Here is a 15323-nt window from a genome sequence, read left to right as displayed (position 1 = left end):
GCACCTCACTGAACGGAAACCACCAGCGTCCAGGGCTGCAAGCAGATGAGGCGTTTGAGAGGCCCAGGGAGCAATGGTCGGTGCTTTTGGTGGAAATGTCCATGTCACAAGAACACTGTCTCCAGTAGAAAAATGAAACCTATAAACCACCATGGACCCTCTGCATGAGCCGGTGGGTGTAAAATGTGTTTATGAGCATAAGAGCCCACGTCACCATATCCTGGCTCCTGGGAAATCTTCCAGAGACACTGCCTTCCTTTCCTGCTGGGACATCCTTTGCATCCATTCAGAGACCCAGCGTCTTGGGAATTTAATTCTAAATTAAAAGTTGCTCATCATCAGAGCTGGAGCCCACGTGTATATAGGTTACAACCTGTTATCACCTATGGTCCAGTGAGTCTCAGACGAACCTACCTAACTGTGTACCTGTCAGCTCAGCCACCATACGTCCAGTGCTCTCCTCATTGTGGCTTGGACTCTTGACTATAGCGCCCCCTCCCCCGCCCCCGCTCCAATACAAGCCACAGAGTATAATATAAGCTGCCCTGGCCAATGCGGCCCTAACAACAAGTAGGGTCTCAGTAACTACTGACTGAACTGAACGAACCCATTAACGAGCAATTGAATCATAATGCAAGAATACCGAAGCCACAACACCCCCCCCACCAAGACTCAGCTGAATTCCGCCTCTGACCCAGAAGGTAGGGTCTTCCCGACCTGTCCCTGCATTTCTGCAGCCTCCAGACCGCCAGGCATGGCAGCACGTGCCACCCTGGGCTGGCTTCACTGTCTGGCGGTCTGTCCCCATGCTGACGGCAAGCTCTTCGATGGCAGAACTGTATCTTTTCCACCTTTGTGAACTCAGAGGNCCTAACAACAAGTAGGGTCTCAGTAACTACTGACTGAACTGAACGAACCCATTAACGAGCAATTGAATCATAATGCAAGAATACCGAAGCCACAACACCCCCCCCACCAAGACTCAGCTGAATTCCGCCTCTGACCCAGAAGGTAGGGTCTTCCCGACCTGTCCCTGCATTTCTACAGCCTCCAGACCGCCAGGCATGGCAGCACGTGCCACCCTGGGCTGGCTTCACTGTCTGGCGGTCTGTCCCCGCGCTGACGGCAAGCTCTTCGATGGCAGAACTGTATCTTTTCCGCCTTTGTGAACTCAGAGGTGAATGAGGAGGGGTGACTTGAACGGCTCTATCAGGCACTGCCAGATGTAAGCAGGACCATGGTCCTGGGATGAGGACCCTCCTATCCCTCCCCAGCAGGGGTGTCCCCACAGGGCCCACTCTCATGCCAGCCCCACTTATTCTGGTGGGCTGCTGTGCTGCGTGGGGACAGCAGAGATCTCCCTCTGGTCACTGGAGGCTACTGAGGTGGCCCTGGTTTTTCTGTGTGGGCTCTCTCATTCAGCACATTCTCCTGGGCATCCAGATCCAGGCAATCTCAGAGACACAAAGCAAGTGGCCTTCTCAACTACCAAAGTCTCCTGGAACTTAGGGAGATGAATTCTAAGATCTTTTATGCATAACTCCAAATGGAAACTTCAGTAGAAACCATCACACAACATGAGGCCAGACATGACATTAGGTTATTAAGTTAGTCTCTTTCAGGAATGAACACAAGTTCTTTCGATTCCTCACAGCCCAACGGGTCCAATTAACAGTCATTTGTGGGCACTGCTTTGATTCTCACGACCACACTGTCAGGGATGTGTTCCACTCTACACTCGTGGAAAAGCAGCAGGGAGAAGTAATGATCGCAGGGCTGGTCAGGAGTGGAACGGGGGTCTGGGCACCGGGCAGTCTACGGTCCTGGCCACGGTGCTCAGGCGTCTGCACAGAGGGTGCACCTCAATATACAGGAGCCCCACGGCAGACTTCCACTGCATTTCTCCACCGAGCACGGCAGGGCTGCACCTGAACCTGCAGGAGGCTGCTCATTTCCAAAACCCAGCAGGTTCTTCAAGGAACCCGAGTTCAGGGGCCCTGTGAATTGAGGAGAACTGCACACACCTCATAGTGGGGGGGCGTGATAGACATGAAGCAGCTTTTGAGGCTACACTGTCCTTTTCCTCGCCTTTAAGAGACCAGACGTACCTAATGTGGAACAAACCGGAGGTAGGAGGAGGATGGGGGGACCTCGCATCCTCATTCTGTGCCCTTGCATCTCCCAGCTCTGTCAGAAGAGATCCATTTTTCCGTTTACAAGTGACTGTGAGCACCAAGCTGCATTCTACAGTGTACCCCGTTATTCAGATGAAGTTAATATTCCTTTCAGAGGGGACGGAAGGACAGAGTGAACCTATAGGAACACACTCTGGCTGCGGCTTGTAAAGAATGCCCGCATCAGGCAAAGGGAGCCGACTTCAAAGTCCTTTAAAGCTTCAATGCACTTCTGAGCAGCGGGAAAGAGTTCAAGAGTGTTCCATGAAATGTCTCGCCTCCTCCTGCCCCCTCACACTTTCTTCCTCTGCAAACATTTATATTTATGATACGTCAGTTGCTATGTTAGCCGTGGACATCAGTCAGCTGCCCTCACTAACTGGTAACTACTTTCCAAGTCAGGTCATTGACTTCTCAGAAATAAGTTATGCACAGGACTGGAGAAGCAAGTCATGCAAAACAAATATGGTTCCGCCACAAGGCCCCAGTGACCAGGCCTGACTGCCACCCTGTCCCCACCGCCCTTGATCCCCAGTCACACTAGCCACCGCCACCAAGGCGCCTCACCTCTCAGCTGCTGGCAGCATGAGGCGCTGCTGTCTGGCTCCAGGGGGTGCCGCAGGACCCCGTTGCTGGGCTTGGGTCTCTCGTACTCCCTCTCGGGGAGCATGGCCTGCTCACTCTCCAGGGCGGGGTCTGAGTGTGGGGGCAGGGACTGTGGAAACCCGAACATCAGGAGGGAAGAGAAGAAGAGTAAGGCACCGCAGAGCAGAAAGCCGCCCCACCAGGCTCCGATCCAGCGGGGGTCGTCCGGAGTGATGTCCAGGTTACCTGTAACCAGAAAGAGCACAGTCAGTAGAGGGGGACGTGGTGGGGTGTAGGTTTGGCTGAGGTTTTGAGTCAGTTGTACGAACAGGCAGAGGGTTCTGGAAAGGGCCTGGGGGTGGGGGGATGGACCTGGACACCGACTGAACAGAAGCCTGTTGCTTCCTGTTGGTGCTTCTGTTCCTCCCAAAGCTGAAGACTGACCACGTTCACTCCTCCATCCCCTGGTCTATCCTGTGCCTGTACCACCTGAGAAGCCAGATCCTGTCTAAATTTAGGCTGGAACTTACTAACTAGAAAGAGCTGCCAAGGTGCACTAACAAAAACATAAGGAAACGAACATTTATTTTTCAAGGATATAATTTTTACTAGGTATATACTCAAATATACAACCCTCCCCACAGCGAAGCAGCTAACCTGAGACACTGTTCAACACCCCACTCCCTGTCTTAAATTGGGGTTACAGGTCCTAAGGCCTGGCACAGAGGTCAAAAGCCAGGATGCTGGAGGCTGAAATCCTACCCCTCCTTGCTATGATTTACTACCCCAGGCCTACCCCAGGCCAGTGATTTACCTAAACTCTGCCTGGGCTGGCCGACTCATCTGCATGGCAGGGTGGTGGAGGTGAAGTCGATGGCATCACGTCCCATATGGAGTTTGGGGGAAGGTCGGAGGCCCAGACCTTAAGTGCTCAGAAGAGTGCCTGGCACGAGCCTGAACACTTGATCGATGAGAACGTAGTGTTTATGGCTGGGGTCCTGTTTCCCATCTGCTAGTGGAGAGGTTAATTCAAACCTCAAGGGCGGCTGTGGTTTGGGGCCAGGCCTCTTTTAGCTTCGCAGCCACCTTGCATGCTGAAAGGCAGCGTGCCTGTGGTCTGGCTGTCTCACGCTGTTATTGCTTTGATTTGCCAGCTGAAGTCATGAAGACACAAACTACAGCTTACTCCTCGTAGAGGCCCCCCCCCCACCCCTCTCTACAATTGCCTTCCATGGCAGCACTCCCAGATGAGCTGCTTAGGAATGCCTCTTTGATGACAATCCCATGTCCCCAGAGCCTGGAAGGAAATTCTTGGAGATCTGGGCCATGGCAGATGAGCTAAGAACTAGCAGGGCTGCAGGTCTGGACCAGATGGATGGACAGACCTGGGAATAAAAATGACCACAGACACCAGATGACCAGCATTTGCAAAAGGCTCTCTCTAAAGACCTTTTAGTGAACACCAATGAAAACATCAGCCACATTTGCCGAGGGCTTCCTGTGCCCCAGGCCCCAGGCCGAGCACAATCATAACTCTGCCTGCCAACCCTTCCCATAACCCTATAATCATCCTGTTATCCATTTTATGTATCTGGAGAACATGGGGCTTAGAAAGGTTGGAGACCTTGCCCAAGTTCACAGAGCTGGAGGTGGAACACAGGCATTCCGATGCCGAGGGCACTGCTGTGCTGCACTGGGGGCCCCTCCCAACAGCTTGGATGTTGTCTGGGGCTCCCTGGAGGGCCCTCGGGGGATGCTTAATTCCTGGGCTTTGTGCAGTGAGCCTAGACCACCTACTCTTTGGCAGATGGCAAGGCGGTCATGGAACATTGGTGGTCCTGGTCCCTGTCCTGGAGACCTTGACATCGACCCAGCAGCAATAACCAGGGGACTCCGCGGGACCAGATGCTTTGGTGCAGCTGCATGCTGGAGAGCAGAGTCTGCAGCTCTGGTGGGCTGGGCGCTGAAACCCAGCTCTGCCACTCACTAGCGTGCAGCACTAGGTAAGCTTAACCCTCCTGAGCCTCAGCCTCATCTGGTCCAAAACAGAATGCTTGCAGGCATGAGAGGTAATGAGCAAGAACCACCTGACACACAGTGGGCTCTTCATGTATGGTAGATCCTATTAAGTTTACTTTGAGGTGCCTATTTATAGGACTGAGAACTTCAAGATACAGATTTTCTGAAAAGAAGGCAGCCCGGGAAAACACAAGGCGAACGTGAAAGCATCTTCACGTGCACAAAAGAGGAGTAAATGAGTGGGGCTGCCCCCAGCAGCTGAGCAGGGAGGTTTCCACCAGCCTCTCGCTGCATCTTCACCTGTGGCTGGCAACAAATGAACACGGAGGGTCATGAAAGGAAGCTACAGCACCCCCTCCAGTATCCTGGGCTCCAGGAAGGGCGAGCTGAAAGCCAGAGCAGATGTGGGCCAGTAGAGAGAGAAATCCCGGCACAGGTCTGAGGGGCAACTTGAGCAGCATGCAGAGAGCCGTGTCTCAGCTGGGAAGGTGGCGAGACTCTGCTGTGTGTGAGGCACACCCGGGCAGAGGGCCTGAGCTGGGGGAGGCCGATGTCTGTGTGAGCGCGTCGACTCGCTCCCGAAGGCCTGTGCAGGTGCGTGGAAAGGCAACACTTGCTCGTGATTTGTAACACGAGAAGAACATGTGATCTGTGTCAGACTAAAGGGTGTGTGCCCACTCGGGCAAGGAGAGAGGGGCCCACAGGAAGGTGTGGAGAGGGCAGGACTCTGCAGGTACAGGAAATCACAGCTGAGTACTTTGGGAGATACTGAATTTCCCCCACTCCAAATGCCCAGAGCACTGTGCCAGGGAGTGGAAACGGATGCAGAGAAGACACTAGGCGGTGTGGGGGCACGCTGCCTGCAGGACAGGGTGAGCTTAGGAGCGGGGCTGCACACTGATCCTGGTGCTTCCCAAGAAGACAACTGGTTCTCGGCCTGGTCTGAGAAATGTCTGTTCTACTACCCCTCCTTTCTCTCCCTGTCTCCGCAACAAATGGTCTTTTTAGGAGGTATTTTGGCTGGTATGGTGAAACTCTCCACCTGCTAAGAAGGTAACTGTTCTGGCATTCTTAATGTTGAGGGAGAGTCGTCCATATCGGCTACCAGACAATGGTGTGGTAAATGTCACCGAGATCTGCATGTGGGGCTTCTCTTCTGAAAACAAGGAGGACTACACCTCCCAGGTGTGGCCATGCACCATAGTTTCTCCCAGTAAAATGTGTCACATACTTCCTGTGAGGCGGCGAGTGCATGTCAGCTGGTGCGTCACTGCCACATTCTGCCCCTCTGACTGCATGCTCCCTTGCGGAATCCTCCTAACTGAGGCAGTGTCCGAAAGGCTGAAGTGAACGAAATGTCCCTGCAGACCTGCGTTGGGTATACTGTGTAGCAAGAAATAAACCTTTCCTATCCTGAGTCACTGGGCTGTTGAGAGTGTTTGTTACCGCAGCAGAACCTAGCCTACCCTGACTAATACAAAAGGCTTAGCCAATGAAAACCATGCTCTTTAAGAAAAGTGGTCTTGGGAAGGCTTGGAAGAGGAAAAGTACTGTTTGAGGTGTAGTCTAAGGTGAGGCAAGAAAACCTCTACTCTTTCAATCTGGTTCTAGTTAGTATCTTGATCTTAAAAAGTTGCTTTCAGTCTCTTGGCAATAGTCAGATGCACAGAACAAAACCGAAAAGCACCAGTCTGTCTCATTTACTTAGATGTATCAAAGTGCCAATGAACCAGAGTCACAGATGGAGAAAGACGTTAGAAAGAATGGGGCAGGGGCAGTACCCAGGGCATGGCACCCTCGGGGCACTGCAGGCAGAAGGAAGTCGCTAGAACAGGCCCCGGAGTCGGGGGTGGGCAGCCCCACACTGCATCACCACGACGGAAACGTCCACTTGTCACAAGGCTGGCGCAGCGTGGGGCTGCCTCTGCGTAGGCATCTGTAGGCTTAGAAGGGGTCCAGGTTCGCGCCATCTGTGGTTCTAACCCTTCCATGGCCGGAACTCTGACATTCAGAGGGCTTTTGTGGTTTTGTTGGGTAAGCTGAGCAAACTTTCAGCTGCTGTGTGTTCCCTTGTTGAAGGTCAGGTAAACCTAGGGGATCGGGATTTCCTCCTGCTTCTGAACACAATTACCCTTGTGTGTCTGGAGGAAAATTTACTGGAAATAGGGTTGAATCAGCTTGAAACCAACCAATCGACCAACCCATGAGGATACTCGAGATTGTGAGAAGGGCAGATCACAGCAAACTGGGGACATTAACTTCTTTTTCCTGGACCATACTGATGAGTAAGCCATACTATGGCTCTCTGGGTACTTTCTAGATTTTTTTTTCAGTCCATTTACCTATTTGTCTAACCTAGTTTGTGAAACTTCTGCTGACCCAAGAATTCCAAGAGTATCATTAAGTTACAGACCTAATTAGGCAGTGGAGACAGGCAGGGGCTGAGGGTGGAGGGCAGTGTGGAACACTCAGATCCCAGCCGTCGGGCTGATTGGTCCAACAGGGAGGGAGCTGGGGACAGCGGCCAGCCCCAGAGTGGCCTCACAGGGGCTCTCTGCTTGTCGGCCTTTTCCGTGAGGCAGACAGACGACTCACACACCCCTGTAGCACATGCCTTAAGCCAAGTCTGCATGGACGGGCTGGTGAGCTCAGGTCACTTCAGCAAGGCCTTTGTCTGAGGCCAGGGCAGTCTCCTGGCTACACTGCTGGAGAGGCTTTGGGGAAGCCAGCTGCTCAGTTTGGGGCCAGACAGGTCTGGGGTCTGAACCCTACTAGCTGCAGAAACGAGTTAACCTCTTCAGCTCTTCATCACACTTAACTTTACCGTGTGCTTACAATACTCCAGCAGGAGCCAAGTGCTTTGCATGATGAACTCACATCATCCATGCGCAGAGCCGTGTCCCTGAGACCACACAGCACGAAAGGGGTGTGGCTGGGGTTCAGATGGAGGTCTGAGCCCACAGCAGCACGGAGGGCTCATTGATGCCGAGGACGCCCGGTCTGGTAAGTGGGATACGAGTTCCTGTGGGAGTTTCTGAGTTCCAACGGTCCAGTTGGAGAGCTTCTGAGTTCCAACGGTCCAGAGCTTCAGTAAGTGGTCCCTTCGGGCTGCTGCCATCCATCTCCTGCTTCTGATATGCCCATTGTTAAGGTAGGTCCGATGGGGCACATTCTGCTACCGAGTCCTTTTTCTCTAGGTTCTGTTCGTGACTGGCCCCCACTTTTACCAAGTTCTTCCACGGGAACTCCTGCAGGACACATTGTTCCCTCCCCACTGTCAGAGGAAGTACCTGTCCTCCTAAAGGAGTGAAAAGGGCGCCATGCCAAGATCCAACACAGGTGAGACGGGCAGCGGCAGAACCCCGCGTCTCGGCCGGCTGTCAGGCCTCACCACCCCACTGCAGGCTGTCCTACAGCCCACCGTCTCCCCTGCATCCCACTCCACCTACTCAAAGGCCTCACACCCAGGCCTCCTCACGGGTCTCTCCCTTTCAACCCAGCGTCCTCAGCCACTGCCAGGCTGCATCAGAATAGGCACATTCTCTCCTTCACCTGTCCTATAACGGGGCCCTCCAGGAACCTGCCGGGCCTGCCCCCCAGCTGCTCTGCCAGGTCCGCCACCTGGCTCCCAGGTGAAATTTCAGAGACAAGGGGCCGTGCACGTGGCCCCTGTGTAGTCATGTTTCAGGACATGCTCCCACAGCCTGGACAGCTCTAATGAGGGGCCCTGTCTCAGAGAGGAAAAGGCAGTCGAGGGTCATCCCTAAAGACCTGAGAACACCCTCCTTAATTCACAGCCCCAATCCATTCACAGAAAGAACCAGTTTCAGTCACAGGATTGGGAAAATAAAAATTGCTGGGGACTCCAGAAGTCTACAGCTGGCTCCCTCATAGAATGAGTTGTGTTCTTCTGCCCTCTGCTGGTGAGAAGCAGCACCAGCATGCTGTGGCCTTCAGAGGGGACACAGACAGACAAGTGAGTGGCTCATAAGGCACTCTCCCTTCCCTGAGACACTCAGGCCGGAGTCCAACTACCAATTTGTTACGGGGAGGCCGCTGCCAGTGAGACTGGACCGAATGTGCCCACCTCCCTTACTCACGGGGGCTTCAAACTGCCGAGGGGCCCAGACCCACAGGAGAGGAGGCTTCACACTGGGTCTTGAAGGATGAAAGGTGTTGGGTGGAATGGAGTGAGGACAGCCTGGGCAGAGGCACGGCATGCTGAGGGGACGGTGAGTGGACAAGCTGAGCCCCCTGCTGCCACCTGTCCACCCCTTGGTCACTCCGGGAGGGAGTTCAGTGAAGGGACTCCTGAAGTGAAAATACCCTCATGCTAACTCAGGACCCACCCTTGGGTTAGGGACATCCCTGTCCCTCTCTTAGCCTCAGTCTCCTCACTTGCATAATGCTGGAAAGGAATGACGCCTGGGATTCTTTTCGGTTCAAGTTGTGTTCACCTACAGGCCTTGATCCCAGAGGGCCAGTGCGCACGTGCCAAGGGCAGGCACACTGCTGGGCCCCATGGCTTCCCGTCCAGGGGGCTTCCCTGTCACACTGGGTGTGCGTGCCTTTCCCGACCCTGTCTACTGTTCCTGTCCTGTGTGGCCTTCAAGGGAGCAGTGGAAGCTGGCTTTTTTGTCCACAGGAGTTCAGACGGCAGCTGACTCGCTCCATGTGCTCTTTCTCTGACCTTTCACCGCCCCAAACAGGCCACAAAGAGCCACCCGACTCCTGCAGAAGAGCAGTGTCTGACACCTCCCCAGCAGGGCAGTGCTTTAAAGAGTAAATAAATGAGCCTGTGTTTGAGCATTCCTTTTCTTCCCCCACTTGGAAATTTGTAACATCATTAACTACAAGTAAATATATCAGTGGGATTAATGGAGTGAATCACAAAGTGACTTGATTGGATTTAAAGCCGCATTATTTCTTTGGGATGAGTTAGTAATTTAGCACTGTCGGGAGATGATGGATGGAGAACGCAGGGACTGGGAGTTCTTATTGATCCCGAAGACAGATCAGCAATGAGGAGAAGCGGGAATTACTTCCCTCCCACCGTTTTCAGGGAGAAAGGGAATGTGGCTTCTGTATTCACTTAACCGCACGGGAATAACATTCGCTTCTGGGCTTGAGGTAGAGGTATGACCACCTGTGGCAAGCAGAGACTAAGATAATCTCCGAGGATGCCCACCCCTTGGCACCCTTGTATGAGAATCCCTAGTCCCGAGGACAGACTGAAACAAATGGCCTGTGTCTCACACACAGGATGCAGCTGAAGCAATGAGATGTCGCTTCTGAGACTGGGTTATAAGAAGGCTGTGACTCATGTCTCAGGGGCTCTCTCTCATCCTCTTGTGGGTTGCTCCCTGCGGGGCAGGTGGCCCTGTGGAGAGATCCACAGGAGTGAGCCTGAAAGCGAACCTTCCTGCAGGTGAGCTCTGAGATAACCGCAGACCAGGTTGGCACCCTGACTGCAGCTTCATGCAGTACCCTGACCCAGAACCAACAGCAACGCTGCTCCCGGGTGGACCCCAGACCCACAGAAACAGACCCTGAGGTAACTGTCTGTTGTTCTAGGTCACTATGTCAGGGCTAATTTGTTACACAGCAATAGACAACTAATGCACAAAGGGACTTGCTTTAGCCACTGAAAAGTGACTAGAAAAAATGCATCATTTCTGAGAAGAAGCTTCAAGAGTGAGTAGGCAACTACCACAGTCTGGTTTCTTGCTCCGGAAAGTGTGAGGGCTGGGGTCAGATGAAACTTCTGTGACCACAATGAGCCAAATGTTACCCTTATCCAGCACCACCAAGCTGAGCTAGACATGCAACGTGACTGAAGGATACACTGGTCGTGCCAAACAACGCAGATTGGGGAACTCTTTGTTAGTGCTGCAAAACCTAGCCCATCCTGGCTGCCATGCTGTTCCAAGTGTGCAAAGGATTTGGGGCGCCTGAAGCAATCTGAGAAATAACAGTGCTCTTCTTGCTAAGAACACAAAAGGCGTTGTTTGAAAGTTCTGAGACGTGGTAATGCTTCCTCCTGAAGGCCACCACAATCATGTCTCACAGGAAAGATGTCCAAACACTCGGTCTTATTGAGCCCATATGCACACTTGCACTTCCAGAACACACGCTTCAACTTTCAGTTTACACAGTAGGGTCCTCAGGTAGGCTAACAGGTCAGCATTCAGTGAGCACGCACACACGCCAGGCCCTCCCACCTCTAGCCTCTCATCCGGTTCTTACAAGAGCCCTGTGAGGAAGACACAATTACCACTTCCCTCATTTACAGGTGAGGGGTAAAATCGACCACAGGGAGTTACTCAGCCTCCAAGTAGACAACAGCAGAACACAGACTTGAATCCAGACCCCCTGGACCCACAACGCCTGCCCCTTCCTTCTCATCTCAGGCAAGCCCCCCACACCACAGGGATGCCTACGTCACGGTTGCCCCTGAGCAGGAAGGCCCCAGGCCCACAGGCAGTCGGTGCCTTTACAAGGCCGGGAGGAAAGGCGTGAGGATGGCGTTTCAGAAACAGAGATATGCCTTACTTGTATCAATGAAGACAGCGTCCACATAGATTTTGGTACAGAAAGAGCCCAGGATAAATCCACAGGCTGGTCCAAACACCAGCATTGTGAACAGGATTCCTGAAAAAGAGATGAAACAAAGATTAAGTTAAAGAAGACAGAGGTCATTCAATGAGCACAAGTCGAAGGTCAAGAAGGTGGTTTTACATCAATCCTATGAGATGTCTGGTTATACACACGATGCTACAGAAACTAGTCTAAAAATCCCAGAAGGGGGAAGCTCATATTTCTAAATCCTGGAAACTCTGTGGAAGCACTCTGTACTATGCAAGAATTCCATAATCTTTTAGCAGGTCACTCTAAAATACTTGTGGGCCCCAAGTACACCTACTTTTAGGGGACTCTGCCCCTGCATCATGCCAAACACTAAAATACAGACACGTCAGACCCTGAACAATTTTTCTGCCGTCAACATTTTTGAGAGTTTTGCTTTTTCATTTATTTGGAGAGTGAGAAAAACTGAAGCCACAAATTACTTTCAAATGTAAAGAAATCTTTATGGGCCTTAAGTTCAGCAAGTAACAGAGCTGACATAACAGCACACTTTGACAATATCTGATCGGGCATTTATTCACTGCAATCTTGCGGGTCCCCCAGATTCTGCAGTTGCAATCTGCTGTTGTTTTAACGGTGGTTCAGGTCCCAGGCTTCCCCACATGACTTACCAAGACGGTACTAGACACACGTAAGTAGCTGATGGATGTACTGCCTAGAGTTTCACACCAATCTTTTTGATCATTTCAGAAAAATAGCTCAAACTGAAACCCACAGTCTTGACCTCTTGGACTAAGTTTCACTTTGGTAGACACTTCCCAAGCACTAACAGTCCTCCAGCTCCTGGAGATAAAGGCAAGAATAAAGGGGCAGCCCTTCCATCAAGCTGGCTCCCTGGAGGCAATCAGTATGTGTGTCGATGCGACCCAAGCAGCCAGCAGGACGTGTGGGTGTTGATGGGTCCACACAGCACACGAAGAACAAAGCAGGAGATGACTGCGACCAGAAGGAACCTGATTTCAGTGGAGGGTAATTCTGGCCTGTTCACAGAGGGGATGCCCTTCAAGTGGGTCGAGTGCAGAGGAGGCTCAGGTTGGTTGTGGCTCTTCCCCACTAGGGGGCAGCATGAGCCTAGAGAATTCAGAGTCCTGGCTTGTGTCCTCCACTTCCTAACTGCCCGTGAAACCTCCAGTCAGCACATTGCTTTTCTCACTCCCATCAGCCTCCATACCCTTAGTTTATACAAATGCATTAATCTGTCTTCAAATATGCAGGCTGAAATCTCTCCCCTAAAGAGTGTTCTGCACCTCAGGTGCATGAATAAAACATGATCTATAAACAGCAGGAAGCCTGCAAGACCTAGGATACATATGTATCTGGTGCCCACAGCCAAGAGCCTGACAGCATTATGTCACTGACCTTGCTTATCTGGGAGGGTGGGGGTGGGTAGGAGGGATGAGAGGATGAAGGGGTAACTATTCACTCGACATATTTATGTATTAGAATTATCCCCACTGCAAAGTTCATAAACAAAACACTAATATTGCTAAAACCCATGGTATGTGCCAGAGTTTATGAACCGCTTTCCACAATATCAGGCCTGCCCACTCTTAAAGCAGCCATATTGCTGGGTCTCAGAGTTGGCTGCACACTGGAATCACCTGGGAAACTTTTAACACTATTATTGATACTTATGTCCCATCCTTATGTCTACATCCTTGATGTAGCTGGTCTGGGGTACAGCCTGGGCACTGGGACTTCACCCGAGCTCCCAGGTGACTGCATGTGCAGCCAGACCGAGAACCACTGGTCTCTGCCTTTGCTGACCTTGACCAAGGAACCAGTTGGTACTCAAATGCATCTGGGCGCATGGGAAAAGGTAAGGACATGAACCCTATCTGACGTCAGTCCTGAAAGGTAGTTGGGCTGCCGGATACTAACCATGGACAAAGTGAAGTCAGTGCACATGGGGGCAGAAGCCTGCTCTCTTGTGAAGCCAGCCAAGGCAGCCCTGCGTGCCCCCACAACTGCGTGCTCAATACGGAACTCTGCCTAGCATACCCGGCGTGGCCTTGGTGCTGTCTAGTTCCTAGGCCTGACTCCTGGGGGTCCTCAACCCGGTTTTTCCCTTTTCTCCAGACTCTGAGCAGTGCCACCAAAGTTCCACCCTCCATTCAGGACTTTCCTGAAATGCTACCTCCTCCATGGAGTCTCCCTAAATTTTCTCTCTTCTTTCCCTTTTCGTCTTCAGCCATAGCACCTAATCTGGGCCTGTTTCTACAGTTTGACAGTCTCCCTGGGGGCAAAAATGAAGTTCCATGCACCTTAGCCTGGGGAGCTCCAGGTGTAAAACGGGGCAGTGACCTGCCCTGCTGACCTCCTGTTACAGGCTGCATCGTATCCCCATCCTACCCCCAGCCCACGTGTTGAAGTCCTAATGCCCCAGGACCTCAGAAGGTGCACTTGGAAACGGGACTGGTAAACATGTGATTAAGTTCAATGAGACCACTGTGGTCTCTATAAGAAGAAAGACTGGTGTCCCTATAAGAAGAAGAGACACCAGGAGGGCACCAAATGTGCTGACAACCCCATCTCAGACTTCTAGCCTCCAGAACATTGAGGAATAAATGTCTGTTGTTTAAGTCACTTTGTTATGAAAACCCTAGCAAACAATACAAGCCTCAAGACCAAGACCCACTAGTGTGGAGATCTCAGGTGACAATGAACTGGATGATACTTAAAAACTGCAGAGTGCCATCCAATGGCAGGAGGCAGGAGAAGAGCCAGATGAGTCAGTGGACATTATCAGCGGGGCCCTCCCAGACTCCCAGGCACCGAGAGGGAGCCCACACTGGGCACCCTGTGCGGGGATGAGGATCGGCAGGACGCAAACCCAGCAGGGAGCATGTTCCGAAACACGTCCGCTGAACACCTATCTGGACGAGTACTTCTCACACAGAGCCTGGGTGTGGCCCCAGAACCACAGAAAATCAGACAAGGGGAGTGTCTTACTCACAGCTGAGGGCTGGGGTTGGATCTCGAGTCAGGACTATCCGTAGAGGTGATGATGGGGCGAAATAGGCACCTCGGAGGGACTCCGGGACCAGAATGAGTCTTCTCGGTGGCCTCAGGGAGACCGCAGGCCCAGCGTCAGGCCCAGGCCCAGCGGGTGGAGCTCCCACAGGTCACTTCCAAGTTCCTGGTATTTCACCACGGTGCTCAGGCAGTCACCTGAAGTGACCCACTTTAGTCTTTGCTGCTCAGGACTGAGAACCCACTGCCACTTCTTTCGGGCCATACAGATGCATCACTAGCTGCAGCAACACACTCACCCCACCAAGTGCCTCTCAGGCACCAGGGACTTCAGACATTGCCTATAATTTAACCCTCACAGCCCCCAGGAAACATGGGTCTTTTCGTCGTTAGTTCACAAATGAAGAAACTGAGGCACAGAGAAGTTAGGTTACCAGCCTGTGGCCACACAGCTGGAGAGGAGCTCAGGTTCTGTGGGCCCCAATCCTGCACTTCCTCCAACCCACCACTTGGCAGGAGGAAACGGCTTCAGAAAAGCTGCAGGCCGTGAAAATCCTAATAAATTCTAAAGCACCCAGTGTCTTCAGGGTCCTGAAGGCCCTGCTCTGAGTCTTAGCCTGCCTGTCATTAGAAGCTGGGTGGCATGAAGGACACAGAGCTGATTCAAGTACATACACATGTGCCCATGGGGGACTCTGTCCCTTGCTCAGTGTTGAGGGATCTCTTGCCCTCAGTTTTATGCATCCTCAACTCAGGGTCTGGTCCACCATCAGTGGAAGGGAAAACACTGAGGCGTTTCCCCATGTCAGCCACCAGAGGGTGCCAGACACCATCTCATGCCAAGTACTACTCTTCCCTGTGTGGCGGGAGGTTTGTAGTTTAAGGTGGGAGAGTCAAGCACCAGCTTCTCTTCAGCGGCATTCTTGC

At 52.4% G+C, this 15323-nt stretch overlaps 1 protein-coding gene across 2 annotated transcripts in view; it reads right to left on the bottom strand.

Annotated features, from left to right (window-relative positions):
• SLCO3A1 (solute carrier organic anion transporter family member 3A1) overlaps positions 1–15323 on the bottom strand; it is a 208663-nt gene that overhangs the window by 37219 nt on the left and 156121 nt on the right. For both annotated transcript variants that reach the window (XM_037053685.1, XM_037053684.1), the window contains exons 3-4: positions 11331–11429; positions 2742–3005 (exon numbers count right to left, since the gene is read on the bottom strand). In XM_037053685.1, coding sequence (XP_036909580.1) covers positions 2742–3005; positions 11331–11429 — 363 coding nt within the window. The remainder of the gene's footprint in view (positions 1–2741; positions 3006–11330; positions 11430–15323) is intronic.

Source organism: Sturnira hondurensis, unplaced genomic scaffold, assembly GCF_014824575.4.
Source record: "Sturnira hondurensis isolate 20B ecotype Veracruz unplaced genomic scaffold, ASM1482457v3 Scaffold0007865, whole genome shotgun sequence".
Lineage (NCBI taxonomy): Eukaryota > Metazoa > Chordata > Mammalia > Chiroptera > Phyllostomidae > Sturnira > Sturnira hondurensis.
This window is presented reverse-complemented; position numbering and strand designations above follow the sequence as displayed.